Raw genomic sequence first — 26,618 nt, 5'->3', positions numbered from 1 at the left:
ATGTGCCTTTTACACTCTGTCAAACAGGTCAACTAAAGATTTTTTTGAAAGCTGTACATTCACAACTGAGAGAAGAGGGACTTAAATACAGTCATTCAGAGGAAATGTTCGCTGAAGATACCATCCCCAACCAGTTAGACCCTGCTGTGTTAGTCCAGCTCTGCAGTCGGGTTCAGCTGTGGCCTGCAATGGAGCACATGGGTGTGCTCTGGCAGTACAAACTGACAGCCGATTATGTGGCTAAGGCTTGTGCAAGAAGGTAAGGAGGAGAGTGGAAAAAGTTATGTTCTCCTTTCATGAGACTCTGAATTCCTACCTAAAGGCTGCAACTTCAGTGTTTTAGATTTGCATGTAAATTTGAGGTTTTGTACCTATAACTGCCTTTATGCATGTATGTATCTGAATGTGTGCATACACGCTTGTATTTGTGTATAAATACACATATGCTCCTTGTCTGCATGCAGCTGTAAGATACGACATTGAAAGAGTTGTTTAGTGTTCTACTGAGAAAGTATTTTTAACTGATTTTCATCATTGCAAATAGGGGAATGCTGATGTCCAAGCCTATTGGTGTAAAAACATTAAACTCCAGCAATAGCTTCATCAGTGGTAGAATGGATTATAAATGATTGAAAAATAAAAGCTTTTATGTAAGAGTCTGGTAGCAGTTTTGTATGTTTTGCTGAAGATTGTTGTAAAGATTAGTTGTAAATTTGGATTTTGCTAGCTTTTGCAAGGGGTGCAAGTGTTTTGGGTATTTACTAGAGGGCTTGTTCATCTCCAATACTTAAAATACTATAATTTTAACCTTCCAGGTAGTCTTTGTTATTCTTGTGGCCTTGTCTGCTGTTCTGAGTTTGTTTCATTATATAAGTGATTTGTGTGTCCTGCTTAGGCATTATGTCATATTTCTTCTATCTCCTACAGGAAGAACTTCAGTCAAGAATTAGGCACGTGTTCAGATCTAGTTCAGCTTATAGCTTTTGCTCTGAAATTGACACCAGCTGCCTCCCACCAGCTGTCTGGACTGTGGCACTTAGTACATCTTAGTGAAGTAAGAACAAGTTTTAGTTTAAATTAGTTTTGCAGAAGTTTTCAAAAGACTTTTCAAACTAAGTATCTCTAAGATTTTGACATGCAGTGGTTGGAGAGCTGCCAGGCAGAGAAGGACCTGGGAGTGATGGTGGATAGTCAGCTGAATATGAGCCAGCAGTGTGCTCAGGTGGCCAAGAAGGCCAACGGCATCCTGGCTTGCATAAGAAACAGTGTGGCCAGCAGGGCTAGGGAGGTGATCGTCCCCCTGTACTCGGCTCTGGTGAGGCCGCACCTCGACTACTGTGTTCAGTTTTGGGCCCCTCACAACAAGAAGGACATCGAGGTGCTTGAGCGGGTCCAGAGAAGGGCAACGAAGCTGGTGAGGGGCCTGGAGAACAAGTCCTACGAGGAGCGGCTGAGGGAGCTGGGCTTGTTCAGCCTGGAGAAGAGGAGGCTCAGGGGTGACCTTATCGCTCTCTATAGGTACCTCAAGGGAGGCTGTAGCGAGGTGGGGGTTGGTCTGTTCTCCCACGTGCCTGGTGACAGGACGAGGGGGAATGGGCTTAAGTTGCAACAGGGGAGTTTTAGGTTGGATGTTAGGAAGAACTTCTTTACCAAAAGGGTTGTTAGACATTGGAATGGGCTGCCCAGGGAAGTGGTGGAGTCACCATCCCTGGAAGTCTTCAAAAGACGTTTAGATGTAGAGCTTAGGGATATGGTTTAGTGGGGACTGTTAGTGTTAGGTCAGAGGTTGGACTCTTCCAACCTAGAAATTCTGTGATTCTGTGAAGTTTTTTCTTCTTGTTCAGAAGAGATGCGAGTGAACCTTTGCAAATTTTAAACAGACCTTAAGGAATATCTTGTACTATCTCTACTAGAGAAGTGTCATGCTCCTTTTTTCATCCTGCTTGATTCTCTTTCACTACCTGTAAATTATCCTCAACTCCGGGTTTTTCTTTCTCTTTAGGTGTCGCCTGAAGAAATGTCTATTCTGTCATCTCAACTGGTTCATGCTGCACTAGAATCCTTTTGGAACAGTACTTTCACCACAGATCCAGACTATTGGTTGACTTGGAGACCACTGCCTGCAACAGAGGAAAAGATCCCTTCTAAATCCTATCTGAATTGTTCTATGAAGGTTCGTTTCTTCTTTCCTATCAAGCAAGACCACTTTACTAATTTAACAGCTTTCTCAAACAATGTTACAAATTTTAGCATGCTCAGTGCAAGTTGCATCTGAACAATCTTAACTCTTCATCTCTTAATTTAGGGCCCAGGTATTTTGACCCGAGCAGTTTTCTCAAAGTGCTTCTTTGAAACTCTAACTAGTAGCAGTAAGACAAGCCAGTGGGATGTGAGTGGACATCCTGTTCTGTCTTCATCCCATGTGACACTGGGAGAATGGATGGAGAGAGCACAGCAACTTAACGAAGTCAGCACAGCACTGTGGACCAACCTGGCTGTTGCTTCAACAGCAGACTTTAGGTATTAACATATGTATGGAAAGAAGGTCTTATTTCAACCAGGCATATTGCAGAAGCATGCTTGCTATGTGTGAACTTTTTCCATTCCTTTGTCTCCAGATACACAGATTCTAGACTACAAGGAATAATGCTGTGCAGACAACTCTCCAGCCTGGTAGATCTGGTTCCAGCAGATCTTCAAGAGGAATTTTTGGAGTACTGTGAGAAGCTCATCCTCAAGGATCTTGTTGCATATGAGTACCTTCTCAAGATACTTAGAAGCATCGCTGATCAGGAGCTACTTCCTAAAGAATTCATGTTTCTCCTGCTCACTTGCTTGCAGCAGTTCTTTAGGGAAGGGCTTAAGGAGCTACCAGAAACAGCTTGGCGAGGAAGCCTCTGGGTGAACATTGGTTTGGTGCAGATCCAGTTGTGGCTTCCACAGACCCGGTTTGATCCAGCTATTAAAAGAGAATACAAGCTCAAGTATGCCAAAGAAGAGGTAAGCGTGGAGCTGGCCAATTCTTGGTCATGATTTTTCAACTCTGGGATTATAACTTCTTTTAATGTCCAAGATGATGCTGTACGTACTTGGTTACCAAAATCAGAACCTCAGAAAAAGCTTTATTCTTGTCTTTTTAGTTAGACCAGCTGGAGTGTGAGTGGAAAACATACGATTTGTCATCCCAGCTGCATACAGGAAAAAGTATTGAAGACAAAGCAGTCAGCAACTATATTCATCCCCATCTCAGGTAACAGCTCAGGCACTTAACTCTTCTCTTTTAGGCTGGAAACTTTCTTTTGTTGCTCAGGTTCAGTTTTCCTCACAGCTTTACAATCTGTGTTCTTCTGTAGGAATGAGGCTTGTTGATTTGAAAGTAGCGATTTGTATATTGAGGTGGTAGAGAGAAATTTACATTTACATGTACATTGCTGAGCTGGTAACTGTTATTTCTTAACAGACTCTTGCAGGAAAGAATGCAAAGGCTGAATGAGCAAATAAGCAGTCTCTCCAGAAAAAAGGCCTTCAGGCCTCCAGCTCCACTCTACGACTGCTTGTACCAGGAGGCTCACCAGTACATCAACAGCATAGCAAGGGTTTCTGCAGTCCAAGATCTTCTAGCCCGCCTTCTGCAGTTCCTTGGTGGGGAAAGACCAAAATCACTCCAGGCAATAAAAAAACTGTTAAATGAAGAAACATCCTGGCAACAATCTCACCATCACTTCAGAAAACACTTGGCAGAGGAGTATGCTGCATTCCCTGATGCCATCATTCCACTGCAAGCTGCCATCTTGCAGTTACAACACGGCATGCGATTAGTGGCTTCTGAAGTTTATGCCACGCTCAACAGTTTTGTTCGTCCAGCTGATCTCGACAACCTCCTTACTTCTCTGTTGACGTTTCCATCTGTTGGTCATGCTTTTCCCACGTACTTGGCTCGTGCAGAAATTTTATGCTCAGTGAATTCAGTTGAGGTCCTTCATGGACTTAAGAAGTTTTCTCAGAAGCATTCTGAAGGAGAGTCTGAGGGAGTACAGAAGCCTTGCCCAACCCTGGAGCAGCTCCTGGTGAACGCGTTGTTGCATCTTCAATGTCATGTACTGTCCAGAGGAGAGATGGACCAGAAATCTCTGCGACTTTTTAGACATCTGTGTCAGGTAACATATAGCGCTAGTGGCCAGGATTCTTGCACTGATACTCATCAATATCATGTTCTTAAACTTTTTTTCCATACAGAAAGTAATTCAACATTTTATGCTAGCTTATTTGGATTTAGTGAGGTGTTGAACTCAAAGCCTGTAATGTTTATAGGCTTTAAATGTTACAGGCTTTGATAACGGTTACAGGATTTTGATAAAAAGCAACAACAACAAAACAAATTAAAAAAAAAATACACAAAACTTTGTGGAAAGGTTCTCTATGAAATGGTTAAGACAGGCTATAACTTGGCCAAGTGCTCTCTTGCTGCACAGTTTTAGTCTGTGAGAGCAGTTTACAAATCTTCATTCAGATTAGATGGTGTTGCTTTATACTGATGCAGACTGCAGAGGGGGAAAGAGCCGAGCACGATAGATGCCGCCTTACCAAAATATGAGGCATTGAGGTGATTTAAAACATAATATTGTATAATAATACGTTACTTTGTTTTCCCAGTCAATTATAAATGAATGGGATGAACAGGAACGCCGTGCCCAAGAACAGGAAGCAATGGAAAACAGTCTGTACAGATACAGAAGTAAAAATCATGGGAAAGGAAAAAGTGAGGAAGAGGAGGAAGAAGAAGAATTTAGGAGGAGATTTCCTTTTCATGAAAAGGTAACAACAGAAACTCTATAATGAAGAAACACAAAATTTATGTCCGAAGTAGCTCCTGAAAATGCATGTTACAAGTAAGATGAGATGAAGAATGAAACATCTTCTTAAGCCAAAACAGAAATGTGTGTTAGATTTTGGGATGGATAGATATTAAGTACTGTGTTTTTTCGTTTATTTTCTTTTCAGCTAAATTATTCTAAGTTACACAGCTGAGTCAGAATACGATTACTAATGGTAACATTCTGGAATGTGATTCAATTAACAAGTAGGGTCTGCTGAGGTTTTGTTGCCTGTGAAAAACTTAAATCTCCTTGATTAAATATTTGTGTTGAAGCTGTGAGGTTTTTTTGTTTGTTTGTTTGTTTTAAGTTTAACTGGTCTGAACAATTTTTGAAGTGACTTCACCAGGCAGTATTGTGCAGTGCACAAATCTATGAGCCAGTTCTGTGCATCAACATGTAGCCAGGAGGTTGAGAAGTAATAGTTCAGATCTCCCAAGTGATCAAACAGCATTGAAGTGGTTTATCAGCAGGTATGACTGCTAAAGCTTGTTCTGGAAAAGGTTTTGTTTGGTTGTAGCTTGGAGCTCACTGTACTGCATTCTTCTGCCTGCTGTGGTTTATGCCCTTAATTGTTCTATTTGCCTGCGTTCTGTTTCAGACTGACATCTGGTTTGTGAGGCAGGCCGTGTACCTATATGAATGCCAATTCCAAATCATTAGTGTTAGCACATTGTTGTAGTGCCAGAGAGTACAAAAAAAAAAGGGTACAGGGGAGGAGAGGAGGGGCATTAAAGGAAGAAACTATAATTGATCTCTAAATTATAATGCAATTTGTAGGATTTCGAAGATATCACAGCTGAGGCAAGTCTAGAAGAAAACATGGAAACTGAAGATCCATTGGAAGACCAGCTGGAAGTAGACAGAGCCCTTTTGTCCAAGAGCTCGATGCAGACTGTAATGATGGTTCATCAGCAGTTGTGCTTAAACTTTGCTCAATCTCTGTGGTATCAAAAGAGTCTGCCTTCTCATCAAGCTAAAAATTATTTCACCGCATTTATTTCCTGCTATCAGACTGGCGCATTTCTGGTGTCACAGTGCTATCCTTTAATTGGTAAGATTGCTAGCAACATTTCAGATGTACAAGTTCAGCTTTGTGATGACTTGTTACAAATAAATTGTATTGCAAATCATAAAATAGACCTATATTATAGGCTGTGTGCAAAAATAGTTTCCTTTTTCCAAATAATTTGTCCCATTTTCAGAACTGTCTTGCAAGGCTTTGTTTTGTTTTTTTGAATTTTTTTCATTTGTTAATGGAACACGGTTTAAGAGTAAAGTGAACCTACTTCATATTCAGAAATGTTGATTGCTTACATCTGCATAATTCTGTGGAAGATTATGCACTTGCAGAAATTTCCCAGAGGTAAAATTTAAAATGAAGTTCATAAAGAAATTGATTTTAGTGGAACTTCTATAATTTCAATCAAACGAATGAACAAAACAAAGTGATGCATTTGCTTTGAATTTTGGCACAATTGATGTGAAAATCATAACAATGTGTGTGCAAGACCTCAATAATATTTTTCATCACTCCTCAAAGCAGAACTGTATTTCAGTTCTAATAAAGGTGTATGCATGCAGTTAAGAAGCAGATAGTGCAAGAGGACTGCTATTTCTACAGTAATATATTTTTGTGTTTATACCTGAGGTGTAATGTGAGTGTGTTGTTTTTTTTTGTTAGTTCGTTTTTGTGTCAGATTACTTTTTTCACAGAGTCTTGCTAATAATTTTGTAGTAAATATCCCCTCCATGTGAACTTAGGAATGGAGGAACTGTGGTTTTCTGCCTGGACTGCAACGTACCTTTAGATTTACCTTTTTTATTGATAAAATAGAGGATGCAAACTTCAAATTTGCCTCTTTTCCTCTAATCTCACCTTATTGCTTATGCACGTTAAAATCTTATCTTTTTAATACATAACATGCTAAGGTTTGGAATGCAGGAAACAAATTAACTTTTCCTGTTAAATTAGAAAAAAAACAAAAAACAAAAACACACAATGTCTTTATTTCTTGACTTCCTAGGTGCTGAAATGAATGATAGTCTTTTGGGAAGCCAACTTCTACTTAGCACACTTCTTCAAAATACCTTTTTTGAGGAAGTAACGTCAGATCTTGTGCTACAGCAAGATGGCCCCTATGATTTTTACCAACATCCTAATATTCAGCAAGTCCGGCTGTGCCAACCTGTACTTGATAATTTTGCTAAAGAAGTAAACAGGTTACTTCAGGAATGGCCAGAGCATCCAGTGCTTCTGCAGGTAAGGATAACTCAACAAAAGTTTAGGAAAAACAAAAATATTTTAGCATTGTTTGTGTGTGTAAATACATGGAAAGATATGCATAGGACCTGTGCATGCATATATCTTTGGCAGCACTAAGGGGGGGCTGTGTGGATCTGATTTCCTGAAGACTAATGCAGAAACGTAGAATCAGTTGGAGCTCTTAGCATTATTAGGTCTGCTCATTTCCGTCAGAATGCTTTACTGAACTACTGGTGAGCTAATACTACATGTAAAATGAAGAAGCAGTTGAAAAGAAAAAAAAAAAATGTTCTTACCTCTTTTCAGGGTAGAGTTACGCTAATAAAATCAGCTTAGTTTCATGACTGCTTTTGTTGAAGATCAGCTGCTGTAGGTTGAACACTTGTTTTTCATTCTGCAGCTCTTGGTTGTGATGGACAGAATCCGGAGTTTTCCACTATCTAGTCCTCTCTCAAAGTTCTTGAATGGCTTAGAAATTCTTCTTGCAAAGGCACAGGTAAGAAGAGAGCTAAGGGAAATTATTTTCTCATTCATGCTGCTTTAGTTGTATTGGTACCATGATTTAAAAAAAATAATAAAATCTGAGTGCTTGCCAGGGTTTGGGAAAGTGAATTGCTCCATGCTGTGAGTTTAAGGAGTGAATAATAGTATTACAGTGCTATGCAGACACTGATTTCTGGCTTGTATAAAGATAAACATTTTTTGTTGTGTTTTTTTTGTTCTATTTTTCTGCCAGGACTGGGAGGAAAACGCTAGTCGAGCTTTGTCCTTGCGGAAGCATCTTGATTTGGTCACTCAGTTGATTATTCAGTGGCGGAGATTGGAGTTGAAGTAAGAACTGTCCTTCCCTATTGCTATTTCTTAGAATTAAGCTTCTGTCTTGATATGGAGACATGTTGCAATGCATTATTGCTTTAATTGTGAAGTGTTTCCTTTCTTTGTATGTGTGTAGCTGCCCTTGTACAGGTATAAAACCAAACAAATACAAGGTAGTTGTACTGGCTCAGAATGAGCATGTCCAGCCCCATATTGTCTTTCATGGTGACCATATGTGTACGTGTGTGTGCCTCAGAAGGGAGAGAAGCAGGACACAACTGGAGTACTTAATTCTGTTTTCCCAGCCTACTACTGTTTTTAATCCTGGGATCAGGAATCCACGATCAGGAATTCCAAAAGTCTATCTCACATTTTGTGAAAGAAAACTCTTTTTGAAACCTGGTTCTGACTGGTTTTATTTGACGGTTATAGTTCCTTCATTTCTTATCTCATATTTATTACTGTCAAAGTAATGATCTTCAGTAGTTGAATGTGTGTATATTAAGGATATTTGCGGATTGTTTCATCCTCTAAAATCTTCCTTTAGTTTAGCAGAAACAGAATAAAGTTTGCATTGTTTTGGAGCCCAGATGACTCATGAGCTTTTTTTTTTTTTCTTTTCTCACTGTTTTCAGTTGCTGGTCAGTAAGTCTGGACAATGTTATGAAGCAGCATGTAGAGAAATCCACAAAGCGTTGGTTCTCAGTCTATCAGATGATTGAGAAGTATGTGCAAGAACACACCGAGGCAAACATGGAAGGCAAGTCCTATCCTTATATAAACATGTGGCAGAGTTGCAGCAATTACTAAGGATGCATAATTAAGTTCTCAAATGACCAAGTTTAACTGTGCACTTCAAGGTGGAGTTATTGTCCCCTTTGCTCTGCAATAAATTCCATGCCTCTATAAGGTCTTTCATATAGAGTGGTATTTTTTCTGAAAACGTGTGTGTAGTTCATAGGACTAACATTGTGGGGGTGTAAAAGAGAGATGCTTGTAAAAGGCATCCAAAAGAAAGTAGAGTGGTAGTGATCATGTCAGGGACATATAAACATTGTAAACTGAGGTTTGGAAGCCTTCAGCTGCAGCTGGAAAAGGCATCTCACTTTTTAACTGCACAAAGCACAATTCATATTCTAACTGAGCTGCTTGAGTATTGTGTATAAAGCATAAAAAATTCTTACAGTAAGTATGCTTTAGGTATGCACTGTGCCTAGCAAATCTGTCCACAGGTGTTCAAATTCTGTAAAATAAGAAAAAATACTGCTTTCAGTCCCTAGTCCTCACAGATTTTCTGAAATTGTGAAGATGAAAATAACATTCTTTGGAATGAGGCAAAGTTCTTCCAATCTCCTGACTAATTAATGTACTTGACAGATTAAGATCCTTGGGTTCTTTTTACATCTTCCAGTACCTTCTCCCATAGGCAGCGCTCTAAAGACACTACTCTCTACTAGATTTGTCCAAGATTCGTTTCTATCTTGATTTTGAGGTGTTAAGGAATTGGCAGCAACTAATTTGTAGCATGTAGTTTTTCATCATGGCTGAAAAAGTTCGTAAAGAATAGCAAGTTTCCTCCATATACTTAGTGTTCACTCAAACTGGGTGTGTAGCCGGCCTCCTCAGCGCTGTCTTACTACTGCCTATCTTGTCCTGTCTTCTCTTTTATGTGGTGTATTTTTTACTAGTTTTATTTACTAAATTAGAATTTTTCCCTCCTTTTTTTCCCTAGTTTGTCTTGAAACTTCCTAAATAGAAACCTGATACTTAATTGGAAGGTCACAAAGACCAGTCAACAATTTTCATGTAAAGTTTTGTTTTTTTTTTTTCTCACCTTCTTATATTTCTGGTGCATGTTCAGAAACTGAGCAGATGAGTCTAAAAATGCTGGTCAGCACACTACAAGCTTTCATCGAAGGATCTACGCTGGGAGAATTTCATGCACGACTTCAAATGCTACTGGATTTCCACTGCCATGTCTTACTGATGCCTCAGGTAGCAGAAAAGGGTAAGTTATCAGTGTAATGTGTGTTAGAGTCATCTTAAAAACCACCATATATTCCAGGCTTTCTGGACAGATGACTAGGAGCTCAAACAGAATGCAAGCCTATGATGCATTTATTCATTTTCATGAAGAATACTGTTGGTCTGTTAACCCCTTCCTTTGATATTGCTAAGCGTCACAGTTACAAAACAAACAAAAAAAAAAACACTAGGCTACATTTCTGCTGTTGATACTGAAGAATATCCTGTTTTGAAAGAAGCTTCTCATTGTGTGTCCCTTACAGACATCCTGTGCAGCATCCTATGGAATTTATACAATTATTATAAGCAGTTTTCAGAGTGTGTTGAGACCAGAATCACTGAACTTCGTCAACCTATAGAAAAGGAACTTAAGGTAAAAGAAAATTTTGCTCAATCTGATTATACAACATCAGAACAGTAGAGCAGTTATTTGAATTTATGTGTAATAGCTCTGTTGGCCATGGAAATCCCTGCTGTACTTCACATTTTCTTTGTCAATAAGATATTTTTTAGGCAAGGAGTTGGTGAAAGTCTTAGTGTTTGGTTGGTCCCATTTAGCCATGGAGGTTTCTACCAAGCCCCTTTGTGAAGTCCCTTTTGATTTCACACTTGGCTATGCAGCAGTTTTAGCATAAACAAGTAATTATTAGAACAAGACAACTATGCAGTTATTGGTGCATGCTCTAAAATGTAATGCATTGTGTCATCATAGCTGATCAGCTTTAAAGACCATCTTTTGTATGCAAACACTTCATTATATTAGTATAAGTAATCCCACTGTTTATTTCTTTTCTTAATAGGAATTTGTGAAAATTTCAAAGTGGAATGATGTCAGCTTCTGGGCCATTAAACAATCAGTTGAAAAAACACGCAGGTAACTCATACCTTTTGAATTAAGGAGCCAGTTATGGACTGATGATAATAAATAGCAGTATTTGTATGTATGACTGTATTTCAAACCTTCTTTCTAAATTTCTCTGGTTTTAAATTTGAATGCAGGAATGTTTCTTGTACCCATAAAACAGTGGAAATGCTTATTTCCAGCAGCTGAGAGATTTCCTGGATTAGAACACCCAGTAACTGTTTTGCTTCCCTTTTGTAATTAGGACTCTCTTCAAATTCATGAAGAAATTTGAAGTTGTTCTAAATGAGCCATGTCGGCCTGCCTTGGTGGAAATTGGTAAGGAAGAGCAGCTGGACTGTTTGCAAAAGCAGGAGGAATCTGAGAACAAAGAGACTAAAGTTCAGAGGCTAAGCAACGCATTAAGAAAAATTGTGTCTTCTAGAACAGATATTGCCAAGGTGACTGTATTCTTTGTTCTAAGTGTGGGAAGGATATTTTCAATATTTTCATCTGTATGTTTTTCACTGATTTATGCAGAAAAATCTTACATAAATGTCAAGTCTCTTGAATATATTTTCAACTTTTTGTTTTTTTTTTTTTTGTGTTGAGTGTTATGAAACACCACAGGTGGGTGGGAATATAGCCTGGAAAGACAAGTATGTTCAGCATTAGCTTGGCACAGTATCTACAGTCTAACATAGAGGCTATAGCAGTTACACATTTCATCTCTAAGTTACTCGTATATTGTCTGCAGCAATGTGTTAACTTCCCTGCTGGTACAGTGACACTGACTAGGACTAACATTTAATATTGCCCTGCTTCATAGTGCCTTGTTCGGTGTGTCTGTAATGAAGCTGTCCAGCTCAGAAAACAAGTCAATTATTTTCCTGAAATAGATACCGAGGAACCAGCCAGAATTCATCAGGATTTTCATGTGGGGGGATATTCAGTTACTCTCATTTCCAAGGCTTTAAGTTTATTTGGAGCGGAAGGGTGACTGATTCTGCTTTTGTCATGTGACAGTCAGGAAGATGATGGATAAGGAAAAATAAATCTGAGGCAAAATCTAGTGTGGGTTTGGTTTTGGGACAGGGAGGTGCATTTTTTTTGCAAGCCTGTCACTGATCATTAACAGAGTTGCTGCTGGTTTCACATGTTTATGAAATTAAGACTTCATGAAACCGCAGGGACATGCATGCAAACTTAAGTATCCTAGCTATTTCCTAAAGAATAGCTTTTGACATGCTGGGGGATCACTTCTGTAATTTAATTATTTGTACGTGTGTACCATTTTCATTGTTTCCCTAGCAGTGCAGTTAAATTTGTGTTCAGTGGAAAGTAAGAGGTGGTGTTCTTACCTAATGTCTTAAGGGCATTAATTATATAGGATAAGATGACTGCCTACCTTTGAGCTTGGAAGGCTGAGGAAGTTGACCTAAATGCAGTAGTCTCTATGAAAAAGAGGCCGTGACAAACAGCTAAAAAAGTAGGGCCACAACATCTTTGATTTCTTTGGCTTTTTTCAGAGTTAATACATGCTTGACATTACAGATATTGCGATTTTCCTCAAATGCTTGGGCTGAACTGTTCAGAGGACTGCATGAGCAAGTTGTTGGGTTTGAGGTGAATGCAGAACTTACTCCTTGTTTTTGCAGCAGTTTACTCTGACTTAGTGGACAGATAATACATGCATAATTCAGGCTGTCTAATTGGACTGTTTCTTTCATTTTTCTCAGCAGACACTAACGGAAGAATGTCAGGATGACATTACATTTCCTACAGAATCTCTTCAGTACCGCCTGCCCAAGCTTACTAAAAGAATGAAGAAAATGTGTGCAACAGTTACAGAAAAGAATCCATTCTTAAGTCTTCTGGAAAATCTTGACCAGCTCACGGGTTAGTTATTCTTGTGATTTTTATGTCTTAATTGACCTTTATAACATGAATGGAATCAGGAAAAAAATGCAGATGCATGGTTCCTTTCCCAGACTATATTCCCATGGCTGGTTTGTGTTCATTGACGTTTCATATTTTAACTTTCCCTGCTGTCTTCCTTGCAGGTGATATCATTGGTTCTGTAGTGGAACTGCAGAGTTTAACGTTTGATCAGACAGCAGATAAGGAGAAGCAGAAGTCAGAGGCCAAGCATATTCAGATGCAGAAGCAACGGGCTTTGTCAGATCTCTTTAAAACCCTTGCTAAAACAGGTGAGCTTTGAATTGAAATGTGCTTGTTTTAAAAGTTCTTAAGCATCTTACATTTTTGCCAGTACATGTAAATACATGATATAATATTATGTCTTTGAAGTCATTGAGCCATTAATACATACAGGCATTTAAGTCTTTTTCCCTTCTTCTAACTAAGAGGTCTGATGTGCTAGCCCATTCATATACCTTCTCTTCTTCGTACATTCCACTGTATGTAAAATAGTTGCTCTTCTGAAGCTGAAATCTATGTTATCTCCAGTCAGAAGTCACTGGTCAGCTTTCAGGAGCAAGAGAGAAGCTCATAGTCTTGTACCCAGTCCCTTATCCAGAACTGGAGTTAAATTAGCTTCTTTGAATGAGAGCCCATCTCTGTTGACGGACTGGCAGTGGTATTGCTGAGCTGTGGAGATTGAATAGTCTGTTGATGGGGATCATTAGAGAGACCCTGCTCAGCAGCCTAATCTCCGTTGCAGCCATTGCTAGTTGTAAGGTTAAGGACCTACCCAAGCTATTAACTATTGCCTTTTCCTTTGATTGTACAAAATACCATCAACTGTTCTTAGCCACTGAACACCTTAGAAACCAGCAAAAGCAAGCCATCTTGTTCCATAACAGTTGTCTGATAGCATTCTGTCAAGTCGTAGCCACAGGTAGAAAACTAACCAGAACTATGCCTTTTTTGTTTTGTTTTTTTTGGGGGGGGTTTAAGAGTTTAGCATTCTAGTGCTTCTCACTGAAGCCACAGTTTCTGGCCTGCAGTGATTCTAAGAACTGAAAAAAAAAAAGTCAAATTTACCTCCCTTTTGGTTGCAAAGAGAAGCTTGGAAATGGGAAGTTAAGGGTTCCAAGAAGGAGGCATGCTTTTGATAACAAACAAACTTACACAAATGGGTTGTGTCATGGCACTTAGGCGGAGGGGATTAAATTATTTATATTTATTTATTTATATTTTATATTTTTATATATATATATATATATGCTTTTGGAGGGGTAGATTTTATTTCTGAGTATTTGTGCTACTTAAACCAGTTGCTGTGTTTGCTAAGTAGATCCTGGAGCTTTAAGGTCCCTTTGTATGTACATGACTGTTAACACAGGTGTACTCAAGTGGGAGGTTTCTGGTGCGTACACTTTTCATGTATTTGATATTTTTTTGTACCCACTGGTGTCAAAGTAATACCTGACATTGCAGCTCTGAGGCTTTATGCTGGAGAGAGGACGTACTGTGATGACTTATTACACTGGACTTGAATTCTTTACTGGGATCCGTCTTTGATTTCAGATGACTCCTTTGACTTCCCTATTCATCATCCTTTTCGTATCTAAACATGAGGCGATGGTCCCTAACTCAGTATTCTGATGGGATCAAGAGAAGTTAAAAATCTTACTGTTTAAGACTTGTTTTCCATTCCATTTGGAAAAATGGCATAACTTAGGCTAATAAATTTTTCTTACAGACTTTGTTTGCTTTTAGGTTACTTTGAAAGGAGTTTTAATTTGTTCAAGGGAAATGAACATGCTTGATCCAATTCTAAAAATAACTGAAGTACAAGTGTGAAGACTGAATTTAAAAAGTATTTACCTGTAACTTTTTCCTCATGGGTTTTATTTCACACTATAGCATGCCTTTGAGTTTCGAGGCTTTTTTGTTTTTTCTCTTGGCTGTCACCACCAACTTTTTATACAAGCAGGTCTATGTCTTATTTCAGCTGTGTTCTTCAGCTGAAGATAGCTTAGCTCTGGTGTGTTATGTTAGAAAATTTGGAAAATGTTCAAAAGCTTGTCAAGATTAGAAAGCGTGAGGAAAAAATCCTATGTTGGAGGCTTTGTATCTTAATAAGTCACACTTCTTTCCATATAAAAGAATGAGGGCATAAAAAGATACGTGTTCAAATGTCATTCCAGGTCTGTCATACCGAAAAGGTCTGTCTTGGTCCCGCTCAGAAGGCTATAATGAAGTAGTCCGCCTACATCCGCTGGACTTGCGTACTGCATTAACTGTAGTGAGTTGTACGAATGAACTGGATGCCACGTATGTATACAGCATTTTTAACCCTTAGATTGTATGAGTTGCTGCTCTAGTTCTTAAAATTTATTGCAGGTGGATTCAGATTGGAATTTCTGGACTTGTTGAATGCATTTTGGGTTTTAGATTCACTCCCATCTGTTTTCTCTGTTTGAAAATCCTGTACATACTGTACTGGTACATAAAACAGAAGTTTTTTAAACTTTTTATTTTTAAATTTGCACTTCTGATAACTTTGCCACTGGTTTCATTGGTTCTCTGAATTCATTTAACCCTTTGCTGTTCAGCTTTGTTTGGGACACTTTGTGAATATCCTTAGAAGGTAGACTGGTAATGATTTATTAAAGATTAGTTGCAATTTACAGGGATTACTTAGTCAACTGTTTTGTCTTCATCAATGACTAATAGCATATTTAGACTTCAAAGTGGGCATTTCTGGAAAAAAAAAATTGCCTATGTGGAAGATGTTCTTTCAAATGTTTCTCTGCAATAATTGATTTTGTCATTGGAAGATGCTGGTTACTGTCCCCCTCAGATGTATGGGCTTAATGTATAATATCTTCCATGAAGACCAAAATAAATAGCTTCCCTATCAAGCTTGATTCAGCAGCATGAAAAAAAAAAAAAAAAAATCAAAAATCACTGCTTTAGCATAAACTGATTTTCAGAGATGGAGATTTTATTGTTGTGCTAAGTTTTCCTAGGACTTATTTAAAAATAAAAAATAAATCATTTCTTATGACTTATATATTTGAGGAAAAATGAAGAATTGAAAGTTCAATGCATTTGCAAAATATCAGTGTGTAATCAGAATTTTTAGGTTGAAGAGCTGACCTGGTGGTTCTAGTGTTCTGAAATTCTGGAATTATTTACCTTTCTAATATTAAACTTCTGTGCTTTGTCAGGTTACTCACAGAGGTTTCTTCTGCCTGGGATGGATGCCAGAAGTACTTCTATCGTTCACTTGCACGCCACTCTAGACTTCAGACAGCATTGTTAGCACCTGCCAAGGTAAAAACACAAAACCCAACCAGGAATCCTACTTCTGCTAATTTTAGATTACAAACTTGAACTGGAATTTTCTAGTAGTAAAAGAGTAAAGTGAAAATACTGTGTTCTGTAGTACAATAAAAAAATATATATTTGGGGGATGAATATTAAATATAGCATTTCAAAACTTGTCATTCTATGAATGAACTAGAACAAGCAAATTACTTGGTGAAGTTAGTAATCTGTGTATTGTACAGTATCCTTCATCCCAGCTAATCCCGGATTGCTACTCTTTGTGCCTGAAGGAATCTTCTGAAATGCTGGATTAAAGCTTGTTAGGAGAACAGAATCAGGTTTAGTAGTGTTTATGAAAAATCTGTTCAGATTTATAAGTGGCCATAACTGGAGCCTGTGTTTAATACAGAAGGATGCAAAACATTTTCTTGCTTAGAAATTGGCCTAAAAGCATTAGAAGGAACAAATGAGTTCTGACAAATCACTACCACCTTTTCAATATTCCAGGAAACAGGGATCTCTTCCAGATGTTCTTCTCACTGTACTTGACCCCTAGTTTTTTTTACGATATAATCTTGTCAAATGGCACAGCTGGTAATGGAATAAAAAGTGGAACCTAACTGTGATAAGTTTTGCTTTTTATTGCGAACATTCATTCTGCACTTTAATTCAGGATCTGTTCATCTGTTAAAAAGAGAGAAAGTAGTTGTCAGTAAATCCGGTAAAATGAATTGTGGAAGTGGTTTTAGCAGTGGTCATGGATTTAAAACTTTAAGCTGGTATCTCCTCTTTGGATTTTACTTATTTATGCCAAGTGACTTTACTTCTGGAACTAAATTCCTGTTAGGAACTGCTGCATTGGAAGTACAATTTAATATGTCTGTGTTTGCAGAAACTATTTTTAAATTGTATAGTGGGTATATGAAAGATGCAGACAAATGAAGAGAGCTGAAACTAGTAACTATACTTTGTGTGCATTTTAATACTTGTTCACTTAAACCATAACCTTTCAGTCTTCTGAGTGAAGTGGAATGGAGACACAGTCAATGTTGTTGCTTATTCTGCTTATTCATCTAACTGTTCTCTCCTTTCCCTCCCACTTCTCCACACTTATTTTCTTCAGGATCTTGGATTAGGTAGTATTGAGCGATGCAAAGGATTCACGGCACACCTCCTGCAGTTGCTTGTCAGACAAAGACAGTCTCTTACTGCATTGACAGAACAGTGGATTATGCTGAGGTATTTTGCTTTACACCATGAGTTTTATTTAAATGTTCAGCACAGAATTATTGACAGTAAGCAATTCAGTTTAAGAAAGATGGAAAATGATAAGGTAGAATACAGTCAAATTCTCTCTACTTCCCTATCTCTCCCATCCCCTCAGTTATGCCTAGATAGAAAAGCTTTTTTTTTTTTTTTTTTTTTTTAAAAAAAAAAAAGGTGGTGAGCAGAAAATAAATATTGCTTATCCTGTCTTTTCAGCCAGCGTTTTGGAATCAAAATAATTGGGGAAAACCAAGTTAGGCATGCACAAAGCCTATGAAATACTGTAATTAATTACACTGTTGAATTTACAGATTGTTAAACCTCTCTCATTTAAACCTTTCCTTTTTTGGTATAGTCCTAAATTAATTTTGGCTGCATTCAAGTTTTTTTGATTTGGAGAAAATAAGTAATCTGAATGGCCACTTGGGCCAAAATGAAGAAACCTCAACAATCTAAGATGAAAAATTCTAGAAAGAATTAATACTGTGTTAAACACAACATAGCTGATGTTGTGTTGAAATGCTGAAAGGGAAAGGTGTATAGGAAATCTTTCTTACTTGATGGGATTTATCCCTTACAAGTTTTGCTGCAAATTCCACTGTTCTGTAGGTTTGTGATCATCACTGATGAAATCTATAAAACCCTTTGAATTTGTGTCAAAGATTATTTCCTTTGTAAAAATAAATAAATAATAAAATAAAAATAAAAATCATCACCCCAGCTTTGTGTTTGCAGGAATAGTAAAACTTCTAAAAAGCTAATCTTTAAGATTCTCATTGCAGAACAGATTAATCATTTGTTAGGAACTGTGCCTCTTATACCCTGAGAGAATAAAGGTGTGGTAGAATCCAGTTTGCTTGTATACTGGAGGAAAAATAACATGTCAGATCAGGAATAATAAAAAATAACAGTGTCAGATCAGGAACCTAAGGGTTACTGAAATGGGTGATACAATTCTGAGAAATCTCACAAAGCCCGGTTTCCAGGAAGACTCAAACATTCAATGGAGAGAAAAAATTGGTAGCTAAACTTTTTTTTTTTTTTTTTTTAAGATTATCATTTTAGTTTTTCCAAGAAGTTTGAGTTCTCTGGGTTCATATTATCTGGAGCTTTTATGAACTTAGTTGGAAGGTTGAACCTTTAAAAGGGGAAGCATACCATAAAACTCAGTTGTGGGGTTAAAGTAATTTTCTTTCCTTTTTTTCTTCCTAACCAGGAGCCTCCTGAGCAGCATCCAAGAGATGGACTCTAGGCTGAGTGCTGACAGAGAATATAATGTAGCATTTCCTCCTCAAGGCAGAGTTCAAGACTGGACTGACAAACTGCAGCACCTTTCCATGCAGTGTGTGATGGTTCTTGAGGAGCTGTCTTGGTTTATACAATGCTGTCCAAAAGAAGAGCTGATGAAGTGCAGTGACAGTGAAAGAACAGATGTCAAAGCAAACATTTCTCAGGGTTCAGGACCTGAACAGATGTTTGGAAATGTTCTTACAGGAATACCTGACCGAATTCCCTCAGAGCTAAAATACCTGTCTCCAGTAACAGTTGAGCAACTGCCTCCTGGATGCAGGATGAGACATAAGGATCAGGTATGGTTGCAGCTCCAGGCACAGTTAACAACAATGCTGACCCATGTAAAGGAAATGAAAACAGAAGTGGACAAAATAAGACGACAATCACATGAAAACTTGTTTTATTTCTGGTGAGTTCTACGTCTGCATAAACTGAATCTCTCTGTGTTGTGTATTCATATGAGATGTGTAGTGTCATCTGAAAAGTGTTTGCCTTTACATAGTTTAAAAAGTATGTTTCAGATGCTCTTGAAGCTTGTTTTTATACACTTCTTTTTTTAACTGTGGTGTCTGACTTTTTAAACAAGTTTATGTGTCTTGTCTCACTCCCCTGACCAAAAATGGGTTCATCTTAGCTTCTAAGCTTGTCTTTGGTCTCTTGGGATTTCAGCTGATCTGTAGTTAGCTAATGATGTGAATTTCAAAATAAATTTATAGAAGAAAATATTATTAAAAAGAGGCCTGTAGGCTGCCTATTTAAAAAAAAAAAAAAAAAAAAAAAAAGGCATAGACATAAAACGAAAGAAAAAAAAGGTTTAATCTTAATCTGAGATGTTCTTTCTTCTATCAGTATTATGGTGTATCTTGTTGCAGGAGAGATTTTGAAGTCTGCACTTCAGCTATGAGCTGTCTACAGGAAGTCTCATCTCAGTTACAAGACATAGAGTCCCTCTTTCATCCAAATGGGGAGGGCAGACAAGCTGCAAATCAGATGGCCCTAATCAAGAGCCTAAAGTATATACAAGAGGAAGTTAATAATGCATCTGCAGACTTCACAACTTGGAGGACACAGCTTCTTGCTTCCATGTCAGACCACAATGGTAAGGATGATCCCCAGCTGATTTTGTAATTTAGGTAAAGATGAAAGAATTCGTTGGTTTGGTTATTGTAGAAGATTGCTTATTTGTTGCTCCTTGCCACGTTCATCTGGATATCTAGAAACACTTAATGAAAGTCAAATTCAGAAAATACAGTCTAAATTTACATGGTGCAATGATGTTTTTCCCCTTTAGTCACTGTTGCTGTGACAGATCTTACATCATAGTAAGTCAAGATTAGTAAGGACATATTATTAAAACTATGTAGCAAAAACTGCATAGTGCTTGTTGTTTTCTTGCATAAAGGAAATATATGAACCAGTAATGAAATGTATTTCTGTGTAAAACTGTCTGTGTTATGGTTCAAAAGGAAATAAAGAGTCCGATGAAGAGTTTGTGGAGCACTTCTCAGCACAAGTGGAAACTGTTATCCATGTTGTTCTGTATGCCATCCAGTGTTTGGTAGAGAGAAAACCAAAAGATGGAGAAGAGGAAGAAAAATCTCCAGAGGAAAACGGTAAGTTTGTTAACTTAGTCAAGGGAAGGTAAGAAGGTTTACACTCCACAAACCTAAAAATTCTGGAGCTATATGTCTACCAGAGGTGTCAAGGAAATCATCATTTTAATAGTTAACCATATTAACAGATAGGATGGATATTTCTAGATTTAGTATGACACTCCAGAATGTCAGATTTTATTTCCATCTTTTTTCTTTTATTTTTCAATCAAAGAGGATGCAGCTTCATTTGACGTGATTAAAAAAGGACATTTAACTAAGCTTTTGGATGAAGATATCTCTGCTGATGTGGATTCCTTGCATGTGCAGAAAGTAATTTTAACAGTTTCAGAACTCATGAAGAGTCTGAAATCTTACGGGGAAGATTACACCTCAGATAAACATAAGGTAAATTGTTTTTCTCAGGAGCTCTTGGCTTAAGGGTCTCAGTAATTGGGAGTTGTCAACTTTGCTGATCAAACGTGCATTGCTTATTATTGCCCAATACCTTAGAGCTAGAAGCATGAGAGAGATCGTAGCCAAATGTAGTTTTCTTTTGTAGTGCAAAAGCCAGATGTTCCTTTAGTAAGAAGGGAAAGTTTTTGTTTCTGTGAAATGTGAAAGCCGGAAAAGCTCTGGGAACTTTATAGCTCGCATTTAAATGTGCTTACTGATACTTCTGGTTTGAGCATCTGTTTTAAGAATCTATTGTCACCCTCTCTGAGGTGTATCTCAGTATGTATGTAACCATGTTTGACAGCTGGTCTTTGTTTTTTTAACTGCAGTTCTTCAACCAGTCCTGCTATTTGCTGGTGCGTCTGAAGCCCATGCTTTGCAAATATTCAGAGCTTATCCTGTTCTACCTCACTGTTTCACTGGCTTCTCACCGGAGTACTGGAAAATTGCTTTCTGTTCTAACTAGCATTTTTACAGAGCTTGCCCAAAAGGTAAGTTTTTAGAGATAACTGTATATATATTGTAAGCATATATTTAATTTATACACAAGTCTTGAAATATCAACTAAGTCTAACGATGTCTAAGTCTAAAACTACTACAGAATGACTTGAGTTTCTGTTTGCTTTTGTAGGGGTTTTGTCTGCCAAAAGAATTACTTGAAGATGAAGCTGGAGAGGGAGCAACACAGTTTCACGACTATGAGGAGGGTGGCATTGGAGATGGGGAAGGCAAGAAGGATGTGAGCGACAAAATAGAAAGTGAAGATCAGGCAAGTTTTTTGGTAGAGGGGGAAATAGGGAGGGGAGAGTAAGCAAAATTGAGACTAAATCAAATATATGCTAAACAAAGGCTGTTTCCATTTACTTGCAAATATTTGTTTTGTTTCACTAGCATTTCTTTCTCGAGCAACATTCTTAACTGCTCCACGGTTAAGGAATAAACAGCAGTTTGTATTGGTTTTACATGTATGTCAATACTGGAGACTGGTTTGGGCATGTTACTGAACATATTGTTGTAGGTCTGAGTGATTTTGGGGAGGAATGTGTAGAGTAATGGAAAAAAATACAAAGCTTTAACTCATCTGTGACTTGATTGGAAACAATGACATGCTTGCTTGGAGAGACAGCTGACTTGCAGAAGCTGTACAGTGGGGTTAATGAGTTTACCTGGACCTTCAGGCTGAGAAGGTCTATTTAGAGTTACTGAAACATTCTGTGGTGGCTTTCTGTGAAGTCATGCTGAATTTAGAATGCTGATAAGGGGCACAAGATGGTTGACCTGTCTGGCTCCAAGCTGAACTTTAGAGGCTTAATTCACTTTGCACATATTATGCTTTACTTTTAAGACTAGTAATTTCATACAAGAAATGAAAAGCTGGCTCTAAAATGACCAGAATGTAGTTCAGATAACCTAACACGAGGTTATAGTTAGTCAGAACCCCTTAAAAATATCAACTGGTAGCTTAATGATATAGCTCCTTCTCTTGAACAGATGGGTTGAAATAAAAATTATCCTAGCTTTAATGAACACACAAAAAAAATAATACTTGAGATCCATGTTAAGAAACAATGGGATGCATTAGATGCTTTAAGTAAAGAAACATGAAATTGCTTTTAGTCTCCCATTTAGGTTGGCTTTTATGTTTGTATATCAACTTAAAAACATTGTTGTGGTGCTTTAAGATTTAATATATAGGCAAGGTCTGGTGTAACTTCTGGTTTTACCAACAATTCAGATAGAAGACTCTTTTCAAAAGGACAAGGAGAAGGAAAAAGAGGATCAAGATTCTAAGCCAGACATTGAAGGAGAAGACAATGCAATTGAAATGTCAGAGGACTTTGAAGGAAAAATGCATGATGGAGAACAGGAGAAAAAAGGTTTGGTTCTTACACAAAGGCAAACTTATAAGAAATGTAATAGATGAATCCAGTAATGGTTGATACTTTCATATATTGAAGCATATGCTGAAAAAGTCAGTGTTCAACAAAAAAGAGTAGTGTCATTTGTATATGAATCCTAAGACGTTTACAAATTAAATATTTTCTCTCCTCTGTTACTCTGGTGGTTTTGGAACAAAGGGAGTTGGTTCCTTCTTCCTGTTGTAAGGTGACCCATAGATACATTTAAAAAAAAAAAAAAAATAGTTACTGACTTTGTGGAGTTGTTCACTTACAAAAGAATGTGGCTGTAGTTAACTTGAAAATGTGACTAAGAAAACTATTACTAACTTACAAGCAGTCGAAAAAAAAACCACAACTTTGCCAAATGCTATTTTTCAACTTGCTATTCACGCAAGTTTTATCACTTTAGAAGGTAACACTTGGAACATCTGAAATTAATGTGACTTACAAACTACAGTAGCATCAACCTACTCAAAAAATTCTTGACCAAGTGCCAAGAATAAGGTCATCAGCAAAGAACAGACATTATAAAACTAATAGAATGGATCTTTCCTCTCCCAGTAATGCCAAACATTTGGAAAATGGAGGAGGGAGAAGATAAGAATTGCAGAGATGAAATCATTCATATTTAACACCTGACACTTGTTAGTTTAAGGGAGAGACTGGTGGTGTCTGTCTGTCCAAAAGAGCACCCCGAACTGTGTAACTAGGCCCCTGCTCTTCTGGGTGTTGGTGCATGTGTTTTTTTCTGCATGGCTTAATGTATAGGTTGATGAATTTAAGGTGTTAAGTGTGGCTGTTTGTTAGCTTTATCTTCTCTGAACTGAGACACATTCTGAACTGTGCACAGAAAATGATGAAAAATCTGATGAGGAGGAAGAGGAGGAGCTGGATAAGCAAATGGGAAATCTTGATAATGCTGAAGCTGATGAGAAGCTGGATGAGAGGCTCTGGGGAGATGAAGATGATGATGATGATGATGATGCCAGTAGTAAAACAGAAGAAACTGGACCAGGAATGGATGAGGTAAAGAGAAAAGGGAGAAGAATAACAACAAAGGAATTAAACTCTTGAGATGACAAACTAGGAACGTACTCCCTTACATACCTGACTCTTTGGTCTTGGAAGGCCATAATTTGAGGATATCCTAAATTATTTAGTGTTTAGTGTCTTTGTTCTTGTAGGAGTTGTCTTGTTATTCAGACTGAGAAGCAGGTAGCATAATGAGTTTCTTCTGGATTTGTTGGTTGACAGGAGGATTCTGAACTTGTTGCAAAAGATGACAATTTGGGTACAGGAACCAAAGATAATAAAAAACAGCCTCCCAAGGATGAAGAAAAAGAGGATCAAACAGAGGATAATGAAAATAAAGAGAAAATCCATGAACAAATTGATGAGGTAAAAATGACTACTTAGAATGTCTTGCTGATAAACTGTATTCTGTTGCTCATGTCATGCATTCCTGAGAATTCGAAATGTTTTTTATGTAACAGTGAAGACACTTAATACATTCAGAAAAGTTAGTTCATTTTGGAGTAAAAAAAAAAAAAAAAAAAAAAAAAAAACACTAATTCATTATCCATCAGAAAATATACATATAACTCAAAAGAATTTTTGTTTGAACTAGTCAGAATGTGTAATGGCTTTTAAGAAAGGCTTTACACTGAACTGATATTTTGATGGACAAAGCTAGAAAGTCCTTGTTCTGTTGTGTGTAGCGACAGAAGCATCTGAAGTCAGTGGGACTCATCCCAAACACCTGACTGTAGTATGTCTGAAGATTCTCCATAGTGTGCAAGAGTGCATTTTCCATGTGCAAGAGTGTAGATTTTGTTCAGTCTTTAATCTAGGAAAATACTATGAACACATGATGCTGTTTTGAAGAAGTACCAGTATATGTAGATGCAGTTGCAAAAATTAGTCTTTTCTGCTATTTATACGTGTGGATGTGTATCATTGAAAATTCATTTTTAATTGATCAAAATGTAATACTGTATTTGGTATTTTTGTGTACTAAAGAATTCACTTGTGGCTTATTTCTCATCTTTGCCTTTCCCCTCACTTACCATGTACCTGTTGTTTTTTTCCTTATCCTTTTGGTTACAGCGTGAGTATGATGAGAATGAAGTAGATCCTTATCATGGCCAGCAAGAAAAGCAGCCTGAAGTTGAACCTTTGGACCTTCCTGATGACTTGAACCTGGAGAATGATGAGAAGAGTGATGATGAGGAGAAAGAAGGTGAAGGTACAGCTGAAAATCTCTACAGATTCCCAGATGAAAGCCAAGTGGAAATAATGGAGGAAGAGTCAGATAATGAGCTTTTCTTCTCTATAAAGAGAAGTGATGGTGGTAGAATTCTATATAACAAGAAACTGCAATTTCAGCTCCACATATCAAAATATCAGGCTAGAAATCAACATCACAGCATTTTTCTTTACTTGTCTTCAGTGCACGCTGTGGAGCATATTTTCAGATGTTAGCCAAGTGATACATCCTAACTTATTCTAGAAGCTCCTTGTTTCTTCGGTTGTTTTTGGTTTTGTTTTTTTCCTGATACTTAGAAGAATTTGCACTTAAAATCAACTAACCATCAAATATGTTAGATTAAAATGTGTTGTCAGCTACAAACTAACTGCGACACTTAAATTACCTGCTATAGAAAACCATAGACTACAGAATTCTCAGTAGTTTTTCTGTAAGATTTTTCTGTTAGGTTGCGTCGGTTTGTTCTGTTTATATCATTAGTATTCACTGTCTCTGTATTTCCCTGAAAGCTTTTTATACGTTTCTGACTTTTTAATGCAGAAGAAGAGAATACTTTTGAAATAGATGACAAACCTGCTGACTTAAATGAGGCAGAGAATACAGAAGATCAGAATGAAGAGGATGCCAGTGAAGCAGAAAAAGGAGATCAAAATGCAGAACCTGCTGAAGAAGGCATTTCTGAAGATAAAGAGGAAAAGGAAGATGAAGGAGAGAAAGATGCTGATGATCAAGAAGGAAATACTGAGAACACTGAGGAAGCAGAAGAGGAAGAGTCGCAACCACCTGATGAGGAAAAAAATGAATCTCCTGAAGAGGAGAAAGAGAAGGGAATCCCTGCTGGTGACCAAGGCCTTCAACCTCAGGTACAGAGTAATAAATAAAAGCCTGTATTTTTTTTTTTTCCCTGAGACTTCATTGTCCTCTGTTACTTTGAGACAAACTTGATATTGCGGTGGGATGTTAGTAAGAATTTTTATGAAGATGGCAGATCTGCTTACTATTTATCTGGTGTATTTCTACCTGTATTCCAGTTACTTCCTCGGCCTTCTGCTTCCCCATGCTTTTTAGAATGTTAAAATAAACTGATCTTATTTCAGGCAGAGGAGGACAAAGATAATCCAGAGACAGATGAGCAGATTCCCGAGTCTGAGGAAAGAATGGAGCACGAAACACAAGGGCAGACTGGGCAAGAAAACCTGCAGAGTGACAGTGCTGTAGAACTAGCTGGGGAGGCTTCAGAAAAAGACCAATCTAAAGAGGTAAGCTATGTGGAAGTGTCTGATTAGAAAATGCTCGACCTGTATGTTTTTAAGCTACAATCAAAGAACTGCTGCCATATTTTAAGAAGTGTCTAAGATGCAATTTTAGAACAGCGTTTAGAAATTCACCTAAAAAATGAAGATATCTTCCTAGCAGTGAAGTGTGTGGTAGGTTTAGGCTAATTCTTGGTCTGCCAGTATTTGCAGTTCTTGAGCCATTCTTCATTAGCACGAGAAGGCTGCACAGCAATTCAATTTAATTTCTAAAATTTGACTACAATGGTTGCTAAATACCTTTTCAGTTACAGTTTCAATTTTTTTGTGTGTGCCTCAGGAATATGGAAGTGGAGCTGCAAGTGCAAATCAATCAGAAGGTCATGAATCCACACGTATGGCCCGGATGGCTTCTGAAAAGCAAAGCAGAAAGAATACACAGGTTCATCTTGTTCTTTTTTTTAATAATTTTATCATTTTTTCCTTTTTTTTTTTTTTTTTTTTTTTAAGTTTTGTACCTAATTTGAA

The 26,618-nt window shown here is 37.6% G+C and overlaps 1 protein-coding gene across 4 annotated transcripts in view; it reads left to right on the top strand.

Moving 5' to 3' along the window:
* Positions 1–26,618, top strand: part of MDN1 (midasin AAA ATPase 1) — a 94,348-nt gene that overhangs the window by 55,136 nt on the left and 12,594 nt on the right. For 2 of the 4 annotated variants that reach the window (XM_032183539.1, XM_032183542.1), the window contains 35 exons: positions 28–259; positions 928–1,054; positions 2,003–2,173; positions 2,306–2,520; positions 2,619–3,000; positions 3,141–3,250; positions 3,461–4,157; positions 4,654–4,815; positions 5,655–5,928; positions 6,902–7,137; positions 7,541–7,636; positions 7,877–7,971; positions 8,592–8,716; positions 9,818–9,964; positions 10,245–10,354; positions 10,782–10,855; positions 11,088–11,283; positions 12,562–12,721; positions 12,886–13,032; positions 14,938–15,064; positions 15,964–16,069; positions 17,187–17,302; positions 18,546–19,031; positions 19,495–19,721; positions 20,089–20,235; positions 20,450–20,622; positions 21,000–21,161; positions 21,302–21,439; positions 22,406–22,547; positions 23,422–23,597; positions 23,826–23,969; positions 24,678–24,816; positions 25,378–25,700; positions 25,935–26,096; positions 26,431–26,532. In XM_032183539.1, coding sequence (XP_032039430.1) covers positions 28–259; positions 928–1,054; positions 2,003–2,173; positions 2,306–2,520; positions 2,619–3,000; positions 3,141–3,250; positions 3,461–4,157; positions 4,654–4,815; positions 5,655–5,928; positions 6,902–7,137; positions 7,541–7,636; positions 7,877–7,971; positions 8,592–8,716; positions 9,818–9,964; positions 10,245–10,354; positions 10,782–10,855; positions 11,088–11,283; positions 12,562–12,721; positions 12,886–13,032; positions 14,938–15,064; positions 15,964–16,069; positions 17,187–17,302; positions 18,546–19,031; positions 19,495–19,721; positions 20,089–20,235; positions 20,450–20,622; positions 21,000–21,161; positions 21,302–21,439; positions 22,406–22,547; positions 23,422–23,597; positions 23,826–23,969; positions 24,678–24,816; positions 25,378–25,700; positions 25,935–26,096; positions 26,431–26,532 — 6,626 coding nt within the window. The remainder of the gene's footprint in view (positions 1–27; positions 260–927; positions 1,055–2,002; positions 2,174–2,305; positions 2,521–2,618; positions 3,001–3,140; positions 3,251–3,460; positions 4,158–4,653; positions 4,816–5,654; positions 5,929–6,901; positions 7,138–7,540; positions 7,637–7,876; positions 7,972–8,591; positions 8,717–9,817; positions 9,965–10,244; positions 10,355–10,781; positions 10,856–11,087; positions 11,284–12,561; positions 12,722–12,885; positions 13,033–14,937; positions 15,065–15,963; positions 16,070–17,186; positions 17,303–18,545; positions 19,032–19,494; positions 19,722–20,088; positions 20,236–20,449; positions 20,623–20,999; positions 21,162–21,301; positions 21,440–22,405; positions 22,548–23,421; positions 23,598–23,825; positions 23,970–24,677; positions 24,817–25,377; positions 25,701–25,934; positions 26,097–26,430; positions 26,533–26,618) is intronic. The other 2 variants (XM_032183540.1, XM_032183541.1) reach the window with 2 other exon arrangements.

This window comes from Aythya fuligula, chromosome 3 (genome assembly GCF_009819795.1).
Source record: "Aythya fuligula isolate bAytFul2 chromosome 3, bAytFul2.pri, whole genome shotgun sequence".
In the NCBI taxonomy this organism is placed as follows: domain Eukaryota; kingdom Metazoa; phylum Chordata; class Aves; order Anseriformes; family Anatidae; genus Aythya; species Aythya fuligula.
Note: the sequence above shows the minus strand (reverse complement) of the source record. Positions and strands in the feature narration are given on the sequence as shown.